The sequence below is a fragment of the Pinus tabuliformis genome, chromosome 1_2 (assembly GCF_031772625.1).
Source record: "Pinus tabuliformis cultivar Carrire ecotype Pingquan chromosome 1_2, CPIR1, whole genome shotgun sequence".
Lineage (NCBI taxonomy): Eukaryota > Viridiplantae > Streptophyta > Pinopsida > Pinales > Pinaceae > Pinus > Pinus tabuliformis.
In genome coordinates, this window is record NC_142298.1 from 873,801,393 (window position 1) to 873,819,309 (window position 17,917).

The 17,917-nt window shown below is 37.9% G+C and overlaps 1 protein-coding gene across 2 annotated transcripts; it reads right to left on the bottom strand.

The window, feature by feature from the left end:
* Positions 1 to 11,363: 11,363 nt before the first annotated feature.
* Positions 11,364 to 14,384, bottom strand: LOC149208744 (uncharacterized). Of its 2 annotated transcripts, XR_016252792.1 has the most exons (4): positions 13,664 to 14,380; positions 13,444 to 13,537; positions 12,914 to 13,199; positions 11,364 to 12,752 (listed from the first exon to the last, which is right to left on the bottom strand). XR_016252792.1 is itself a non-coding variant. In XM_089396162.1 (3 exons), exons 1-3 carry the CDS (start codon positions 13,723 to 13,725, stop codon positions 13,005 to 13,007), a joined length of 351 nt encoding a protein of 116 aa, XP_089252288.1. In that variant the 5' UTR covers positions 13,726 to 14,384; the 3' UTR covers positions 11,364 to 13,004. The 2 variants fall into 2 exon arrangements, 1 of the variants encoding a protein (XP_089252288.1); XM_089396162.1 differs by having other exon boundaries at positions 11,364 to 13,199; positions 13,664 to 14,384.
* Positions 14,385 to 17,917: the final 3,533 nt, after the last annotated feature.

Here is a 17,917-nt window from a genome sequence, read left to right on the forward strand (position 1 = left end):
AGCACACTCCTTCCCATTAGGATTTACTCCATATATGGCCGCATCCACTCAGATTCGTGTCTGGTGTTGGGACTTCCTTGTTGGGTTAGGAATTCCATGTCTACCTCTGCACTCTTCGTGCTCGAATCTTCCTGAAGCCTCCTTGTACTGCTACTACAAACGAGAACTCATTTAGGGCAATCGGGAGCAGATTATAATGCTTTCAAGAGCAAGAGCTTTTGGATGTCACCATGGTCATCTCAACATCATCATATTCAATGGAAGCTAACCACAGCCATAGGTTTTGGCGTCCCAAGGAATCGACCCACAACCTCTTATTCCCAGCAGAGAACACTCGTGGGGCTCCGTTTTCATTAGTGTCCCAGCAGCAGTAATCGAATAATAACAATAACTAGCATAATCTGTTCGCAATTCGGCCACCTCGCGGTATTGTGCAATCCTATACCCAAATTGGGCCGCGGGGCTCGGTTCAGCTGCTGGCACCCATTCTGTTTTACAAGCCATTGACTGCCCCTCTGTTCGTCCACTGTTCTAAACCCTTCTGCCGTGGTGCCATCAATTGCTGCGCTTGTAGAAGTCCAGGGGTGTGCTCTGTGGTATACGAGAGTTGTATAGGGGCTGATCCTTGAAATATATTATTGTGCGGTGCCATTTCCAACCAAACAATGCTCATTTCAATTATTCAATGATATAAAGGATGGTGGCTAGCCTCAACCGTATCTAGTCCCGACTCCCGACCCCCTAGCTTGGCATCCTTTTTCTCATGTTATTTGCACGATAACTTTTAATGAACATTCTGATTATGTTACACGCACTAAAAAAAATAGCAATATCGGAATGGGATAGCTTTAATCGAATGGGTTCATTTTTAGTAGAAGCTAACACCTTCATTAAATTTGTTGCATGGAGAATTATAGTTTTTAATCTTTATCCTTGTGAGCATTGTAGAAGTTTTTTTTGGTCTTTTCACAATGAGGGTTTTAGTTTTGAAACCCTATCAATTAAGCATGTACAGCGAGCCTGAGCCATAACCATAACTAGAGCCTCAAGCCTGAGCTAAAGCCAGAGTTGTAGTTAGAGTCAAATCCATGAGCATGATTCAATTTGTGATCATCTTCAAACTGTCATTAGCCCACAGTTGTCTTCAAATCATCGTTTGTGAGCACTTCCAATTAGTAGAAGATATCAACTTCCAAACTAAATCAGGGAATGTTCTAGGGACTGCAAAGCACTTCTAATCAATAGAAAACATGAACTTCTAGCCAATTTTGGAAATGTTCCAAGAACTACAAAGTGTTAAATCTGAGTTCCAAAGTTGGTAGTCTGCATTAATCCATTATTTAGTAGAAGCCTTCTACTTCAGCAACCTATTTGGTTTGTGGTCTTCCTTAAATCACCAAATTCAGAGAGTGATTCCATCTATTGGAAACTATTCTAATCTCTTTGATTTGATTCACATACACCCCTTTGAATTAAAGGTTGGTGTTAGAGACCTAATTTGTTAAGGTTGGTGGGAAGGAAAACAAATTGTAATTGGTACTCCAAGAGACTTTGAAATATGAAACCAATGGTCGTAAACATTGTCAATATGTGTATAAGTGATTAATGAAATACAATGAATAGTTGCCTTTTCAAATCCTGATCTGCAACCCAACAAAAGAAAATCAGGGTCTCAATAGCAAAGACCCATGTATTAAATGTGGATAAAATCACATCATGTTGAGTTACGTAATTCATTATTTTGAGAGAAGGGGTTTTTTTCTAAATCAAAACTAGCATGGAGACCCTATTGCTAAACAAGGGAGGTTGTTGACCTAGCAAGAACTAGGGGTCAAAAGAAGATATGGCTCTCTTTGGGACAATCTACACTTCCACACTCCAGATGTCTACATCCAATTATTTCATCAGGGAGATTATCTCATCTCGTCCTAAAACCTATCAAGAAGGTGCAGCCCAAAGATAGGTTATTAATCTCTAGCCTTGGACAATTGTGTCAAATGTGTAGCCAAGGCCAAACTTTTCATGTGGCTCCTTCTCAAAAGTAAGGCCTTTGTTAGCATTGCTAGATGCAACCTATGTAGAAGTAGCAAAGAATCCAACTAACCGCTCATCATAGAGTGATCTTTTTCAAGAACTTTTACAAATAATCCAACCAACATGGCAACAACTCATCATAGACTGATCTTTTTCAAGAATTTTTTGAACAAAAATAAGTAGGTTTATTTGGCTCTCCATCATTTGTGAAGGCCCCTCTATAGAGGAGGCCCTAAAATCTTGGATCACAAATGCAAACTCAAAAGGTCCCAGAGCCCTTCCTCTGCTTATGGATTATAACATTTGGCTAGCTCAAAATCGTGCATTGCTTAAACATACCCACTCTTCCCACACTCATTGTGCCATGCACAGTTTGGCTATTCTTGCAATCTTCCCTTAGCAAAAATTGTCTATCCCCAAGCCCCCTCGCTTGGCTAGACATATCCTAAAGGATTACCCATGGGATTTCTTGAACAAACAACACAAGGTCGCTATTCAATTAGGCAAGATGGAGGGATTATTTATTTCTCAAAAATGTCAATGTTTCTTTCTCAGCTAGTCTAAGTACTATTATGTTAATTTCAGGTATGTTCTATGCTTAGAGCAATTTATTTCAATTTTCACAATTAGCTCAATATCTTTTCCAGATTAGCAATCACATCAGCATTAAAGTAAACTGCAGATAGAACATAAACATAAATGGTAGAAGACAAGCCAAGACAAGAGGACACAAAATGTGGCGCTAGCCAGGGACAAACCCCAATGTGGGGAAACCCTTGATCAATTTTTCTTATATGTTCTTTAATAGTTCAACAGAGAGAGAGAGAGAGATAGTACATTTACAATAGAAGTAAACACTTTGACTTATCTAGATAAGAGCATAGATCATCTCTAAGAAGATAATACATAAGATCAGTTGAAGACATGCTACTTCAATTGATTCTCCAAGGTGACTCATTCACCTATCATCATGCTACATCTCGTCATCATGTTGCACGTCACCGTGCTGCACCATGTTGCACCCATCATCACTATGTTGCATCTCATCGTGCTTCATTAATCATGAATGTACCCATCACTGTACTCCATTATGTACCATTGCTGCACCATGTTGCCATACTGACCTATGTGCTAGCTGCACCTTGCTTGCTTGTTGTCCCTTGCTTGCTTGTTGTCCTTAGCATGCTTGTTGTTGCATGCTAGCTATAACATTGCATGCTTGGTGTATTCGATGCTAAGTACCATACAATTGTCCCAATGTTAGTTAGTTGTCCCTTGCATGATGCTCTCCTTCGGAGACAGATGCTCCGGTTGTTCCGGCAGTTCCCGCTATTCCCAGCAGTTATCGGCAGTTCCGACAGTTCTCGGTAGTTTCGACTTCTACCCTCTGCGTCAGCTTTCCCGGTTGTTCCAACAGTTCCCTGCAGTTCCGACTTCTGTCCTCTCCATCAGCTTTTCCGGCTGTTCTGGCAGTTTTGGCTTTTGCCCTCTGCTTCAGCGTTCCCGGCAGTTTCGGCAGTTCTGGCTTCTGCCCTCTGCGTCAGCTTTCCCAGCAGTTCCGACTGTTCTGGATTCTGCCCTTTGCGTCAGCTTTCCCGGTTGTTTCGGCAATTCCGGCTTCTACCCTTTGTGTCAGCTTTCCCTACAGTTCCCGACAGTTCCGACAATTCCCGGCAGTTCCAGCTATTCATGGCAGTTCCAGCTTCTGCCCTCTACGTCAGCTTTCCCGGAAATTCCGGTTGTTCCCGGCAGTTCCGACTTCTACGCTCTGTGTCAACTTTCCTGACAGTTCCCGGCAATTCCGGTTGTTCCCGGCAGTTCCGGCTTTTACCCTTTAGATTAGGGCAGTGTTATCCCTTAGGATCTCTCCTCTTACTAAAACCCAAAGACAAGTAGAGAGGAAGAGATCCCAAGTGTGTTGAAATGACTTGAAGGCTACCTCTATTTATACTAAAACGTTGAGCACAAGGGGGGTTTATTTGGTTGTTGGTCGACCTTGAAGAATTGTCCCATAACACAACTAAATTCATATCTCCATGAATACTTATCGAAATCGGATGATCTTTAGATCAATCCTACACCTCTCGATGAGAGGGATCCAAGAAAAATATCAGTTTCCATTAATAAGATGACCCACATGGAGTTTGGCCCTAGTTGCCAATTTTAACACTCCCTCTCAACTAAGGAGAACTCCATCCGCTAATCCATACGTCCGACTGTACTATCTCTTCCATCAATGCCCTGCACTGCTCTGCTGAGCTCTGCTAAACCATGAAGAAGAAGAATTGATCGAAAATGTCTCATACCATTCTCTATTGACCCGAAGTCAGTTCCATATGAAGAGAGTGTGTCATATCACTCTTACTGACCCAAAGTCAGTTTTATTGATCTCAGATCAATATTACAAGAGAGTGTCTCAAACCACTCATACTAATCCCAGATCAGTTTCATGTCATCCTAGCATAGGGAGTGCGGTAGATACAACGATGCGTCCATCGATAGTACTACTATGGTCCCTCACCCCATTTCCCTGCTCATTGATCATATGAGAGGTACTTCCCATGAATCCCAAACTGCATGGGTAGGATGCCTCGACAAGGGAAATAATCATCATGTCCACAGGAGAACGAATCATCCTACCCCACAGTCGCCACTGGAGAACTAATCATCCCGACCCATAGGAGAACTAATCATCCCGGCCCACAGGAGAACTAATCATCTTGTTTCACAGTGGTCACGGGAGAACTAATCATCCTGGCCCACAGGAGAACTAATCATCATGTTCCACAGTCGCCACGAGGTATCACAAGGGAAGGTTGAACCTGTCATCCTATACATAGCGCACCACCAGGGGAGGGTGAGTCGCCCTGTGGTCGTATGTTGCTCCAGTAAGTACCCCAAGCCCCCCAGAGCTCCCAAAGCTCAATGCATGCAACATGCAGGACCCTTATAAGAAGGTCTCTCAACGACTCCAAGTCGTTCGGGAAAGTCACAGATTTGACCTTTCCCGGGGCTTTGACAAAATGTCTGCAACCTATACATCAATCTCAATGCGATGGAGCCTCCTTGCTCATCGACTTACCATATCCCAGATAAGGCAGTATTTGATGTCTATCTGCTGGAGTAATCATCGAATACGGGATTCCTCAATAATCGAATCCCCCCTCTGGTTGTCACAGAGAATCACAGTGGTATTCATCATGCGTACAAACAGCTCACTTAAAAGCTTCCGCAACCAAGCAACTTCACACGAGATCATACTCGTAACTAGGTATTCGGTCTCGGTCGGGCTTATAGCAACCGACTTTTGTTTTCTGCTCATCCATGATATCGAAGTAGAACCCAAAGAGAACCAGCGTTGAGAAGTGCTCTAGTGATCCTCCACACTGCTTGCCCAGTCAACATTCGAATAATCATGCAGTTTCATATTTCCAGCTGTGTATCTCAATCCATGAGAGATTGTGCCCAGAAGATATCTTAGAAGATTCTTGGCACCAATCCAGGGAGGCTCAACCAAATATGAGCTCACCATGCTAACTGCAAAACACATATCCAGACGGAAGTTCACTAAGAACATCAATACAGATGAGTTTATGAAACTCAAAGGCATTTCTCAAATCTAGTCCGTCATCACCACCGTATAACTTCTGAAAGTTAAGATCCTCAAGATAGTCACTGGCTTGCAGTTTACCATTCCACATCCGAAATCCAACTCCCTCTTACTTCTGCAAGTGAGAGGGTCTGCACTTGTCAGAAATAGGTCGTTCTCAAAAGGCGTCGATATGATAGGTCTATCATCCACATCCTTCGAGCAATCGTTTGGATCGGTTTCACTCCTAGTGAATCTCAGCATCATCAGACAACTATCAATCCTCTCATACTATTCCCGTGGTGTATTGTTTCAGGTCATAAAGGGCTTTCTTCGACCTGTATACATGAGATTCCCGAGCATGAATCTCAAACTCTTGTGGACCTGCTACATGAGGGGAATGGTCCCCTTGTAAGATTTTCCTTCGGTACATGTCAGACATGTACCTTCATGCTCGTTTTGAATTCAGGTATCCATGTTGTCATCTTTCCATCGATGAATGCCACCCTGAAACCTTTGACTTCCATTGCCGAAATGGACACCAGGTTCTTCTTGCGATCAAGTACATAAAAAAGATTTTGTAAATGAATCGAGTTACCCTCATTCAATTGAGGAGTAACATCCTACACCCTTTTTGGAATAGGTGGCATCGGCTAGTATAATCCCACAATTGTTTCTATCGCTACCAAATTAGAAAGAGCACCCTTCTATTCGATGGAATGCCTTGAAGCACTACAGTCAATAAGCCAGATTCTCCAGGAATCTGAAGGAGAGGGCCAATACAAGATAGCACTTCTTTATCTTATCAGAAACAGCATTTGATTATTCATACCTCGGGTTCCTTGCTTTCTCGAAGAGTCAGCCATTACCTTGATGACCTACACTGCCATTCCTATGATCATTGAAGATGTCCCTGGAATGATTGTTATCATCATCAAGTGATGTGTCCCTGCCAATCGGACACTCCTTCACATAATGGCCAAACTTATTATAACCAAGGCATCTGCCTTTCCTTCCACCCTTAGATCTGGACTTCCTAATGAAGTGATCTTTAGGTAGGCCATCAGAAACTCCCGTTGTGCCATTCTGATAATATTCTCTACTTCGACTTCACCCTCACCGAGGAATCCATTGATCCTTTTGTCCTTTCCCAACTCTCTTCGGTGATTGCTCTTTCACTCTTGCTTGGGATTTGTCTTCACCTCAGCTCCGATACCATGTTAATTTTAGGTATGTTCTATGCTTAGAGCAATTTATTTCAATTTTCACAGTTAGCTCAATATCTTTTCCAGATTAGCAATCACATCAGCATTAAAGTAAACTGCAGATAAAACATAAACATAAATCACAGAAAACAAGCCAAGACAAGAGGACACAAGATGTGGCGCTAACCAGAGACAAACTCCAATGTGGGGAAACCCTTGATCAATTCTTCTTATATGTTCTTCAATAGTTCAGCAGAGAGAGAGAGAGATAGTACATTTACAATAGAAGTCAACACTTTGACTTATCTAGATAAGAGCATAGATCATCTCTAAGACGATGATACATGAGATAAGTTGAAGACATGCTGCTTCAACTAATTCTCCAAGGTGACTCATTCATCTATCATCGTGTTGCATCTCGTCATCATGTTGCACCTCACCGCGCTGCACCATGCTGCACCCATCATCACAATGCTGCATCTCATCATGTTTCATTAATCATGATTGTACCCATCACTGCACTGCATTATGTACCATTGTTGCACCATGTTGCCATACTGACCTATGTGCTGGTTGCACCTTGCTTGCTTGTTGTCCCTTGCTTGCTTGTTTTCCCTAGCATGCTTGTTGTCCTTAGCATGCTAGTTGTCCCTTGCATGCTAGCTGTAACATTGCATGCTTGGTGTATTCGCTGCTAAGTATCATACAACTGTCTCAATGTTAGTTAGTTGTCCCTTGCATGCTACTCTCCTTCGGAGACAGATGCTCCAGCTATTCCGGCAGTTCCCATTGTTCCCGATAGTTCCCAGCAATTCTGGCTTCTGCCCTCTGCGTCAGTGTTCCCAGCTATTCCGACAGTTCCCAGTAGTTCCGGCTTCTGCCCTCCGCGTCAGCGTTCCCAGCAGTTCTGGCTTCTGCCCTTTGCATCAGTTTTCCAGGTTGTTCCGGCAATTCCAACAATTCCAGTTGTTCCCGGCAGTTCCCGACAATTCCAGCAGTTCCAACTGTTTTCGATAGTTCCATCTTCTACCCTCTGCTTCAACTTTCCCAGTTGTTCTGACAGTTCCCGGCAGTTCCGGCTTTTGCCCTCTGCGTCAGCGTTCCCGGCTGTTCCAGCAGTTCCCGGCAGTGCCGGTTGTTCCAACTTCTACCCTCTGCATCAGCTTTTCTGACTGTTCCGACAATTCCCGGCAACTCTAGTTGTTCCGAATTCTGCCCTCTGCGTTAGCTTTCCCGGTTGTTCCGGCTGTTCCAGCAGTTCCGGCTATTCCCTGCAATTCCGGCTTCTGCGCTCTGTGTCAGCTTTCCCAACAATTACAGCAGTTCTGGCGATTCCTAGCAGTTCCGGCTTCTGCCCTCTGCGTCAGCTTTCCCCGCAGTTTTGACAGTTTCCGGCGATTCCGGCTTCTGCCCTCTGTGTCAGCATTCCCGACAGTTCTAACAGTTCTCGGCAATTCTGGTTGTTCCCAGCAGTTCCCCGCAGCGACAGTTCCTAGCAATTCCGGTTGTTCCCCGCAGTTCCGGCTTTTGCCCTCTAGATTAGGGCAGTGTTATCCCTTAGGATCTCTCCTCCTACTAAAACCCAAAGACAAATAGAAAGGAATAGATCCCAAGTGTGTTAAAATGACTTGAAGGCCACCTCTATTTATACTAAAATGTTAAGCACAAGTGGGGTTTATTTGATTGCTGGTCAACTTTGACGAATTGTCCCATAACACAAATAAATTCATATCTCCATGAATACTTATCGGAATCGGATGATCTTTAGATCAATCTTACACTTCTCGATTAGAGGGATCCAAGAAAAATACCAGCTTCCATTAATAAGATGACCCACATGGAGTTTGGCCCCAGTGGCCAATTTTAACATATTACCAACAACTTTAGTGAAATGAAGTCTGTGAAGCTAACCTTTCATTTCATCTCACAATAGAAAAAGGAATCTCAAAACTTCATATCTATGAAGACTCTTCTATCTCCTATCTCCTCTCTGCAAAATTACTCTTTTCTAATGATTTTTCAAAAAATCAAAAGATCCGTAAGTGATTTCGATCACCTCATTCACTCATCTCTACATGGAGCAGAACGAAGAGGTCGACAGACTCCAAGATTGGCGTAGAAATGAATCGAAGATCATGAAATCTGGCTGCCCAAATTTTCTTCCTACTTTTTGGCTCCAAAACCGAATAATTTCTCTTTTTTAAGGTTCTTGGAAGCAGGTGTTTGACTCAATTGTAGGAATTATAAAAGACACTTCAGTAGCAGAATACTTTTGTCATATCTCATCCTCACAAATATTGCTTTTGTGACTTAGTTTAATGTAATGATACGAGATTCTTAGTTTCAATGCATTTAACATCATGTTCAATTTTGGAACGATTTAAAGTAAAATTACAGGCTTTGGAGAGTTCTTTTTTGGAAAATTTCCTGAGCCTCTGTTTTTTCTAAAAGGGGATCAAGATCTTCGATCAAGTATTTAGTAATCAGAACCGTCCCTAATAGAAGACGTGTCCGGCTGTTGCTGCTTCACACTATTATAATGCTCATTTTGCTTTTTTCTAATGATTTCTTATTATCCAAAGTAGTAGTGCTGTGGATTTTAGGAATATTTTGAAATCAAATAAATAGAAGTGAATTTAATATCCTGTGTATTTGATGTCCATCCAAAATATGACCTATCTCCTTTTTCATCCAAGTTTTGAATATTCCTAGAATCGACAACGAAGGATGGCTAATCCTTTCTCCATTATATCGTGCGATTCATCCTTCGCTCTCTGGTGGGTTGTAGGGTTGCATCTCCTCATCGGAAATGGCCATTTTCTGCGATATCCTCGTCTTGGTTCTTCGTTCTTCTTAATTAAAGAAAAAGAAAAGAAGTGTACAGGTTTAGGTTGGAGTTGGTGACAGATTGTGCCTCCGATTGTGATATTATACAAATAATGGATAAGAGTTGTGAGAATTGAGAGATTACATAAATAATGCACAGAAGGTTAGAGATTGTAACTATGAATGACAGATTTTATAAATAACGCATTCAACGATGCAATAACAGATTTTATACCGTCCTACAGTTCTCACTTTCTAAGTTCAGTTTACCCCATTGCTGGCTTTGTTTCTGTGCCCTCAATCACATTTCCTAATATCAGTTTGCCCCATGGTTGGCTTTGTATCTGTGCCCTCAAGCACAAATTCAATACAAGTTACTTACCAATAGCAACATTCTTATCCAAAGCTTCCAGTGGTTGAAGCACTACATAGTCGAATTTATTTACCAACCTTAGCAACATTCTTATCCAAATCTTCCAGTGGTTGAAGCACTACATGGTCGAATTTATTTACTAGCCTGTGTAGATTTGCCGCACTCTTGCCCTTTTTTTAATGGCAATAATACTTCAAGACAAAGAAATGAAATTGTCAAGAAATTAAGGATGGTTGGCTTTGTATCTGTGCCCTCAAGCACAAATTCAATACAAGTTACTTACCAATAGAAACATTCTTATCCAAAGTTTCCAGTGGTTGAAGCACTACATAGTCGAATTTATTTACCAACCTGTGTAGATTTGCCGCACTCTGGCCATTTTTTTAATGGCAATAATACTTCAAGACAAAGAAATGAAATTGTCAAGAAATTAAGGCATGCCTTTATGCAAAGATTCTTGGGAGATAGTTAGGAGATGAGGAATTTATATGAAGTTACCTTTGTTGAAAGATAGTTGCCAGAAGACGAAATCAGACTTTAGGGGAATTTAATCACTTATTCCCATGTCTTACAATACCTCAAAATCTAGAGCAGATTACGCGAATCTTTGTTCCACAAAGGCTTAAGATGAAAAAATCAGGTTCCAGAGGAATTTTATCGGGAATACTTCAAGCCGAGGAAATGCAATGCTAGAGGGAGTTTAACCCCATTGATGTTACAATAATGCTTCAAGCCGAAGGTATCAGATTCTAGGACCTAAAACATTGTTGCAAATTGCAGTACTTTGGAACCTGGGTATGATACTATGTTCAATTAATGATTAGTAGACCAAGTGCAAGTCGGTGACTGTTTTACATTTTTGTCTTTTTCACTAGAATTTGATCATTATTTTTCATCACTTGAAATGCACTTTTGAATGTACAAAAAAATCTGAAAAATAATATAAATGTTTTACCTAAAATATATAAAACATTTAAACCATGCTAAAATGTTTGAAGTTCGACTCATCCCAAATTTATAGCAATCATTTGCAACTACAATAATGGGAAGAAATTGGTAAAACTAATATCTAACTGATTAGAACTGGTGATATCTAATTGATTAGAACTGGTAAGCTTCTACTCGAAATATTATAACAATTAATGTAAATTACACTAACAGAATAATGCTCAAACGTAACCCAGAAATACCATGCATAAACTGAACTGAGTTTGATATATCACAATAAAATGACCCAATGACCCAAACCAATTGCACAGAAAGTCAAATAGATTGTTGTAACAAATCCATAAAGATAATTACCCAGAGCAAAACACAGAAAAGAAGCTCACTTAAATAGACCAACAAAAATAGGTAATTGATATAAATAGTAAATACATCGAGCCATTCAACTATGATCTCCTAATCACAACCAACATAATATAATATACCAATACATAGTATTATACAAAAGTGGGAGAAGCCCAGTATAGATTCGAGGACAACTTCTGAAAAAACCAATTCATAGTATTATACAAAAGTGGGAGAACCCAGTATAAATTCGAGGACGACTTCTGAAAACCCTAACCTAAGAGACTCATACATCAGTGTTTGGGTTCAACAGTAATTCAAGTATCTCAACTCCTTGCGATATAGGAACTCCTCAATTTGACATGCACATGTAAATCTCATTTATGGCCTGTCATCAAACAATTCCTTCTTTAACAGACTCGTTGCTGAAGCATTAAGTAAATTCTTGGAAGCTTTTCATTCGGGCGTGATCTACTCGCAGTTTTCTAACATGTGGCAAGAAGCAGCCTTACCTTCTTTGCTTTACTCATGTCCCTAGGCAAAAGTTGTCCAACTGACATGCAGTGAGAAGCAACCTCACCTTCTTTGCTGTACACAAGTCCACGGGCAAAAGTTGTCCAACTGACATGCAGTGAGAAGCAGCCTCACCTTCTTTGCTGTACTCGTGTCCCCGGGCAAAAGTTGTCCAACCAACATGCATAATAAACAGCCTCACCTTCTTTGCTTTACTCATGTCCCTAGGCAAAAGTTGTCCAACTGACATGCAGTGAGAAGCAGCCTCACCTTCTTTGCTTTACTCATGTCCTTGGGCAAAAGTTGTCCAGCTGGTATGCATAATAAGCAGCCTCACCTTCTTTGCTGTATTCATGCCCTTGGGCAAAAGTTGTCCAAGCTCATTTCGAAGAAAAACTTTACCCGGTACAAATTAAAGGCTGGTACTTCCTTTTAATATCAATCTCTGCCGTTTTAGCTCCATGAAATCATTTAAGCCCGCATCAAATCTTATAAGATCAATTTTTGCAACTCTATTATATTAAAATGTATAACCTCGTCATGTTTACATTCTTCAATCTCTCCTAGTGAAAAGACCACCTCTACAATGGTGGTCTTACCCATTCCACCAAGCCCAAGCAAAATAACCATCATATGCAATGGTGGTCTTCCCCATTCCTCCAAAACCATGCAATATAACTGTTATATGCTACGGTTTTCCCCATTCCTCCGAAACCATGCAATATAACTGTCATATGCAATGGTAGTCTTTCCCATTCCACCGAAACCATGCAAGATGATTGTCATATGCAATGGTAGTTTTACCCATCCCTCCGAAACCATGCAACATAACTGCTATAGCACGCATCTTCCAGTTCCTGATTCCAAAAGATCAATAAGTTCTGTGACTTGTTCTTCCTTCTTTGTTGACATTGGAAAGAACCTGCAATGAACAAAATTCCCTCAAAATGCATGTCTCTGTTTGACATGGAAAAAGGCCTTCCATGTGGTATGCACCTGACAACCAGAAAAGACCTCTACTATATATGCATATCAATAAACAAGTACACCCTTTAACAAGCAATATTAGTGTTCAGTACCCACCTGGAAAATCTGGAGGAGTCACTCTGACTGTAACACATGACTGAGGCTGTTAACTCCGTTTCTTTCTTCAATATAATAGTCATCCCTTCCCTCAACGAAGGACATTCGTTGAACTGCTTAACAAGTTGGCCAGTCTGTTCATTTCGTCTAAGAGAGACTGGCACTCATCTCGATTGGTACAAGCAGTTTCAAATCTTTCCAAGATACTGGGGACCGGAAAAAGACTCGTTGTACCCCGTAAGAGACTGGAAACAACTGTCTTGGCTTCTCCCCCAATAAATTTTTCCTATATACCATAAAAATATAAATAAATAAATAAATAAGTCAGATCTGGCAATTCAGATACAGGATATAGACATGGCACTGGAATTTCAAAATAATTTTTTTCTAAATACCATAAAAATATAAATAAATAAAAAAGAAGTTAGATCGAGCAATTCAGATAGAGGGCATAGACATGGCACTGAAATTTCAAAATAAATTAATAAATTATAACAATAACCAAATCCTGGAGGAGGTTTAATACACACCAAAACCCTTATTGCCTTCGAGATAAAGTCCTTCAATTTGAGGAAAGTTGATGCAGGTTGAGCCGCCTTTGGGTGTGACGTTTTGATCCCTCTTCTAAAACGAATTAAAGACAAAATTCATTAACAGGCTTTACTTTGAACCGCTGTATATAACAATTTAATAATAATATAATCTCTAATAAAAAACTCAGACTAAATATCAAAAATAGCATCCCCTCACCTGAATGAGTTCCAAAATATGATATATGTGCTTGCTAAGACCAAGGAGATGGAGATAGACATATGTTATCAGTAAGATCGGACACCATTCCAACGCTGGAAAAGAAGAGGACATCCCCTGAAACTGATCATCCTCTGCAACATTAGTTGAAGCTTTAGAAGAGCAGCAACTGTAGAAACATTGATTTGGGAAAGGGAAAGGCGGATGATGGAGCACGATTAGGGTTGGAATCATGATGCATGATGATCTGTGACATTTGGAGCATTAGAAATACAAGATGTCACATATCCTTTTCTTTTGATAACTGTAGGAGAGGCATTCTTGTAGCATCAGCAAGAAAAAGGGCATTTTCAGAGGAATCAAAAAGAGGGTTGTTCTTCATTTTCAGGAGGAGAAGTTGTTGCTGAAAGAATGAGAATGAGAAGAAGCTGCAAGCACAGCATCTATTCCTTTCTGAAGGCTGGGATCTCAAAGCTGCAAGCTCAGCAGCTTTTCCTTTCTGAAGGCTGGGATCTCACTGCGAGAGCGGACAGATGCAGATACCCAAGAAACAGGGTCTACAGCCAGCAACCAGTCACACCTACTAAGTCGTTCAAAGAAAATTAGATGTTAGGGCAGATGGTACATTTCGACTAAACATATATCCACTTGCAAGATGAGAGCTCTTGCAACTCCGTCCACTACAACGTTCCGGTTGTTGCAAGTAGTTTTCCATTTACATCAAGATAGGTTGTAAAGATGAAGTGAAACACACAAGTTATTTTCATTAAAGAAAAAGGTTTAATATAATTGTTTTATTAAAAGATAATGAATAAAATATATAACTCTATTTTTTATAACAATTATTATATAAACAGCAGCCATAAGAATATGAAGCTTTCCATCTTCATGAAGATTCTGTGTAAGGGTAAAGTGAAACATAGGAGTTATTTATTAAAAATAAAAGTGAAAGGTATGATTTTAATACTTTTATGTTTAGTAAAATATGGCAATATTAGAATATATATTTCAGTAGATGGGATTCATCTCCATCACAATATGGCAAATATATTTTATTTTATAATTTTTATTTAAATATAAATTTTATTTTTTTTATTTTTATAATTTTATTAAAAATAATGATAATTTAAATTATATATATATATATATATGTTGATTTTATTTTTTGTATTTGTATTAAAAAAAAATAACCTTATTTGTATTTTCTATTTAAAAGATAATATGTCTAAAAGTAAAGTTTATGGAGATGTGGAATCAAATGGCTTTAGTATAATCATTACTCTTCCTTTTTTATGCGGATATTATTATTCTAGTCAAAAAGCCATGATGATCTTGACAAGCAAGACTAAAGTCATGGTAATTAAATCCAAAAGATTAACCATGGTAATTTTATGTATGATAACCATTACTTGGAGAAGGTTTCTTCATACAAATATTTAGGTATTAACTTTCATCATTAGTTCAACTAGAAATATATTTCTCAACATAGCCAATTTCTTGTATGTATTTCTTAATTTCACAAGAGGTTAACTCTCTGTTAAGGTATGCGCTCAACAAATTTTTATAATTTTGCAAGTCCCATTGATTCCATACCCAATGTAACAATCCCAATATAGATTGCATACCGTCCAATATTTTTAGTCATTGGTATAGTAAGTGTCAAATCCCCGTCAGTCATAGTTCTTCGACAATATATCTGAGATAATGCACATGTATTTTGTTTTCCTCCTATGAATACAATTATTCAGTTTTTTTCGTGCTGGAATTTAAAAAAAAAAAAAAAAATATAGCATTGAGATAAGGATTATTGGAGGTTGGAAAACTTATTATGAGCCTTGAAATAGTTGTAAGTCAATTGACCTTTGGGTTTGGAGTAAAAGAAAGTTCATCTTTGAGACTCTTATCACCACTGTTATTTTATATGGTTGTGAGGTTTGGGGTTGCAATATATCTAGAGAATCGTGGAGGAATATTGAGTTTATCCAAAAGCAATTTATAACCTACAACCTCAAGATTAAAGGAAATATTCTCTATCCTATCCTCTTGATTGAAGCTAGTCTTTCCCCTATTGAAAGCATGGCTATGTTTAGGTATCTAATGTATAAGAAGAAGCTTTACAACATGGAAGCCAAGAGGTTCCCCAAAATTGCTTCTAAATCTAGCCAAAACCCCCACCTCTGGCTCAAGCGGGGATGGCACAAGGATGCCCAGCCTTGGCTCAACCATTAGGGGATAAAGGAGGAGATCATCTTGGAGAAGGATCGTATTAAAAATACTAATACTTCCAAATTAAGGATAAGTTGTGGGATGATAAGGAGTTAGAGGGAAAAAAGAAGTTAAGGTATTATAAGGAGGTGATTAATCTCACTCTTGCTAACTAGAATTATCTTTATGTCTTGACCAATGCTAAGTAGAAGATGAACTGAAGATAAGAACTAATTCTCATGAGCTTCAAAGTGAAACCGAGTGTTGGTCCATTCCAGAAACACTTTGGGATGAAAGAATATGTCACCTTTGCGATACTAAGATGGTTGAAATTGAAAAGCACTTTCTCTTGGATTTCCGTAATCTAGAAATGTTTCTTTCCCTTCTTTTTTATCCCAGAAATAAAATATTAAAGAGTCTCAATTAATATCTCACTTTTTTAAAGTTTGATAGACCACATCAGTTTTAGCGGACATTAATCATCATAATTGAGGGGCATGTATAATTTAAGAGATTAAAATTAAATGTTATTTAAATATATTATTTTACTGTTATAAATTAAAGAGATTAATTATATGGAGATTCTATTTAGTAGTTTGTTTTTTAAGATGAAATGAATAAGTTAATAATCTAAGATCTATAAAGATTTATATACATTCGATAAGAGTGAGAGTTTAGTGTTTTATGGACCACCAACACATTATTTTAGGAAATCATATCAACAAAGACTAAACTAACAACCTTTATATTGTAAATTGTTGTCTTATTTAAATCACTAAATTAGTATAGATCCACTCTAGATCTATTGAGCTACAAGAGGGATCAAAATTCTCAATATGCAAATCTCTTTCTGAGTGCAAACCTTCTTCTCAATATGAAAACCTCTTTCTGAGTGCAAACTTGAGGAAAGGTTTACACAATTTGATTCCTATGGGCTTTGGGTAGATCCAAAGATAAAATGGATCTATGTTGACTTTGAGCAATATACTATGAAATGTTTAAAAAAAATCACTTGTTTTATTCAATATATACATAGTTGAAATTGAAATATTTATTTATGATTCTCTGTCTCCACATTAAAATGTTAATACATGTCCCATCGTATTTCTAAATAAAGAAACATATATTCATAGGATAGTGTGTGTATAGATAGATAGAGAGAGAGAAATGTTGCATACCAACTCTATATTAAATATTACAAGAAATACAAATCTCTCATAACTTAATTCAAAAGCACCTATAAGAACTTTCTTTGTCTCTCTATATTTGATGTTAAAATATTTTACTCAGCGTTTGTATTGAACTATTTGGTTTATATCTCATATTAAACTCTCTTATTATTATGTTTAAAAATGAAAAATCAAAAATTTAGAATTACTATTATTATTAATATTATTTTCTCTCTATAAAGTTCATATAAAATTATGTTATTTGACATGAATATTAAAATATTTTATTTATAATTAACACTAAAATATATTTTTGTTATTAATACATTTTTGTTTTAAATATTATATGTTGAATGAATTACACATTAGTATTGAACTATTTGATTTATTAAGTCATATTAAACTTTCTCTTATTATTTTTTTAAATATTATATATCACTCCATATAAAAATGAAATAGATTACATATTTCTCTAACAATGAAAAATAAAAAAATAAAAAATTATTATTATTATTTTCACTCTATAAAGTTAATATAAAATTATGTTATTTAATATGAATATTAAAATATTTTATTTATAGTTAACACTCAAATATTTTTTTGTTATTAATACGTTTTTGTTTTAAATATTATAAGTCAAAAGAATTACACATTATATAATATCAATAATATTATTTTTACATGTCATTCCTCCACTCATATTACGTAGTAAAGAAATTACATCTTTTTTTCTTTTTACTTTTAATTATTTTATCTCATTGTAAAAAATTGATGTAATTGAAATATTTTATTTATCTGCATTAAATTTTTTGTTATTGTTGTTTTTTAATTTGTTAATATAACTATTATTTTATTATTTTTAAATGTAAGGTTATGGAAC